General features: G+C 37.8%; 1 protein-coding gene across 1 annotated transcript; it reads right to left on the minus strand.

Annotated features, from left to right (window-relative positions):
* Nucleotides 1–470: 470 nt before the first annotated feature.
* LOC113297465 (glycine-rich protein A3-like) lies at nucleotides 471–2,948 on the minus strand. The gene is made up of 3 exons (XM_026545946.1): nucleotides 2,664–2,948; nucleotides 1,113–1,405; nucleotides 471–972 (listed from the first exon to the last, which is right to left on the minus strand). Exons 2-3 carry the CDS (start codon nucleotides 1,381–1,383, stop codon nucleotides 662–664), a joined length of 582 nt encoding a protein of 193 aa, XP_026401731.1. The 5' UTR covers nucleotides 1,384–1,405; nucleotides 2,664–2,948; the 3' UTR covers nucleotides 471–661.
* Between the last annotated feature and the right edge of the window lie 519 nt (nucleotides 2,949–3,467).

Consider the following 3,467-nt stretch of genomic DNA (forward strand, 5'->3'; position numbering starts at 1 on the left):
TAGTAATGGAGATATAATAGGTAATGAATTAACCTCAGTACTCACCGGTACTACCTCTTTCTCTATTATTTTCATAATAAGCTTTCAATGCAGGTGCAAACGTATTCAAGGAGATGAAAACTTAACATGAAACCCTAACTCATCTCAGACCAACACGTGGGTAGATCACAACACTTCATTCTTAACACACTAACTTAAAACAGAGTTAACTGCTAATTAACGGCTCATTAAACACTCAAAATAGGTAAACCACACCGTATTTGTGCCTATTCTCCAGCTTGACTGTACATTCGGAAATTTCCAAGTTCTGCTTGTTACTCCATATCTAAAAGACAGTTTATCCTCGATTATTTGGTTGAAAATTGTATGTTAGAGAAATTGGTTGCCCAAACAGCTCTAAGTTTCTATTTGTTTTTTTGTTCTATTTACCCACAGATAATTTCTGTTCATGGCATGCATAAGAACGAGAATCAACCAAACTACTCAATGCTTAAACCATTGTATTATGTATAACCAAAAGTAGGATATCAGTGCAAATGGCCACACAACACATAAACGAGCCTTCTTTGAAAGTAAAATAGTAATCTCCACAGCAGAAATAGAGAACACATATATAAGTCAGTCTAAGATTTGATCTTTCACTTCGGATCACACAAGATTATTATTTCCACTTCTTGAACTTTCCCCCTCCAAACATACCACCACCATGCTTTCCGTGCTTCCCATGCTTGCCGTGCTTGCCGTGCTTGCCCTGTTTGAACTTGCCGTGCTTGCCTCCAAAACCATGCCCAACACCATAACCACCAACACCATGTCCAACACCGTGTCCAACACCATACCCACCGTGTCCTCCATGTGAAGCACCATGTCCCGCCAACTGGTGGGCACCATAGGCAGCAGCCGCTGCTGCAGCACCCCCAGCTAGAATTCCTCCCATGCCCCCCATTCCTCCACTGCCACTATGTCCATGGCCTGTATATTCATAAGGCATAATAGAAGTAGACATCAGCAACCTAAGTTACCCAACAATACAGCAAAATATTCGCGCATACAATTAACTGATGTAAGTCGTGTAACTAACTAATGTGCAAGTGTCTGCCAGTTATACATACCTCCATGATGTGGAGCAGATGAACCGGGATATCCAGCAGGTGGGTATCCTTGTGGTGGGTACCCTTGTTGTGGTGGGTACCCTTGTTGTGGCGGGTATCCAGCAGGAGGGTACCCTTGTTGAGGGGGGTATCCCCCTTGCTGGGGAGGATAATGCCCAGGAGGGTAGTTTGAGTGCCCTCCATGTCCTCCTGCAGCTCCAGCTAATCCATGAGCCAGGTTCGACATTAACCCCTTGTCACTTGAGTCATGCTGGTCTTTTCCACCTCCCATTTTCCTTAACGGCGAAATGATACTGCACTCATGAAATTAACCAGAATTCTTAAAACCAACTGTTTGAATTGAGCAACATTGGGTTCAATATTAACAGCAACTTTGGGTTCAATTTTAACATGTTCAGCAGACAAGAATGACTTAATGTACAATGAAAAATGAAAAATGGTTTCTAGGCATCTTCAAATCCTAGTGAGTGCTTACATGAAAGCCTACTTTTTTCGATGGTATATGTTATATGTTTTTGCTTCAGCGTAAATGACTCTTAATTCTCAAGCCAACTAAAAAACTAACCATCCCAATGTTCAAAACCAAGTACAAAATATGGTTGGGACATCATCCCATAGAAACGAGGAAATGAGATTTTCGCAAGGTACCTAGAGTCCGATTTCAAACACATACAAGATGCACTTGAAATGAGTTAAGTGAAAAATAGTCATACATATGCAGTTGTGCAAGTATGTTAACAGGATACAGTAAAACCTACATTCAGCAAGTAATATAAACAAACTAACAAAACTTTTCATCTCTTGTTAAGCTCAAACGGCAGTTTATCAGTTATTTTGCCGTTGTAAGAAGAAAATAACAATGAAGACTCATCATGTTCGAAACTATGTCCATGTACCATATGAGTACGGAATTGATTGTACAGAATTGCACTTGAAAAGCATAACATATTAACATTACAATAACCGTAAAGAAACATAACAGATAGAACTTGCTACTATATGACCAATTACGAAATTTCATTGTTCTTCCTTATCTTCAAAGAGAAAGCAGGATCATTCTATCAAAAGTTCCATGGGTCTATAATGAGGCTAAATCTTGGCCCAAAATCAGGCATTAGATCATCTTCTGCATGATAATATAAGATAAGCACTGGCTACTCTATAGCATGGAGGTAAAGCAGAAAATACACAAATGATTTCATAAAATCTCGATCAAAGAAAAGAAGCAATGTAGAAAAGAATATGAAAAAGCAATAACACGTTTGACTTTTATATGATTATAATTTTGTAACTTTGTGGGTGATCATCAAAATATCACCAGGGTTTTTTAAGAACAGTAAAGGAAGATCCAAAACAAGATATAGATGGATAATTGAACTCTAAGATCAGGGATCTTCAAGTAAAACACACAAAAGAAATACATTACTATTCCAGGAATAGACTGTTTTAGATGTATGATGATCATGATCTCAAGAAACCAAAGGAAGTATGGTATCAACGACAACAAGAATAAGATAATGGAACAAGCAACCACGGAATTAGAGTTAGTACCTGTAGGTTATTGTTGTTTCAAAGTTCTTCCTCTTCCTTGGTTTGCTAAATGATGAAACCGATATTGTGAAAATGTTGAATTAGATTAGATTTTAATGGGAATTTTTCCGAATGGCCCACCGCGTATCAAGCGCGTAAGTTCAACGCGTACTGCTTTTCTGCTTCCTTCTTCTCCTCTTTTTTGGTTGTGGTGGTGGGTTACTACTACTACTAGGCGATTAAATTCAGAAGATGCATACTGCTGGATATCCCATCCTCATCCATAACATCTACTTTTATTACTTGACTTGTAATTAATCTCTTCTACATATGAATGGGAAATTCAACGCCTATTTATTAAACGTAAATTCCATTTTTCTTATAACTTCGTTTGGACACGTATAGCACATGTAAGCTTCATACATGTGCCCGACCCTGTCCATCACTTCCTTATTTTATTTTACTCCCTCCGTTTCATTTTAGATGGTGTTTTAGGATTATTTTTTTTATTTCACAATACTTGAGAGTTTTCATATTTTTTCACAAAACTACCAAGAACACCCTTACAATTTGTCATGGAAATATAAGTTTATTTTTAAATGCTCTAATAACAATTAATGTTTGAACAAAACTTTTATCAAGGGTATAGATGGAAAATCTTCATATCTCTCTCCATTTCTTAATCTGCGTGAAAACTCCAAAAACATCATCTAAAGTGGAACAGAGGGAGTATTTTTTTGTTTTGTTTCATCGACCATCACTTCCCTCCCCTAGGGTTGATTAGGCCAGTTCGTATGAGTGTGGCAAACCAAAGAGTTTGCCATT

Source organism: Papaver somniferum, chromosome 7 (assembly GCF_003573695.1).
Source record: "Papaver somniferum cultivar HN1 chromosome 7, ASM357369v1, whole genome shotgun sequence".
Lineage (NCBI taxonomy): Eukaryota > Viridiplantae > Streptophyta > Magnoliopsida > Ranunculales > Papaveraceae > Papaver > Papaver somniferum.

Bases quoted from the DNA above. Each gene is read 5' to 3' on its own strand.
- LOC113297465 (XM_026545946.1), bottom strand. From the start codon at position 1,383: ATGGGAGGTGGAAAAGACCAGCATGACTCAAGTGACAAGGGGTTAATG. The intron at 973-1,112 runs GTATGTATAACT...ATGAATATACAG, and splicing joins ATCTGCTCCACATCATGGAG to GCCATGGACATAGTGGCAGT.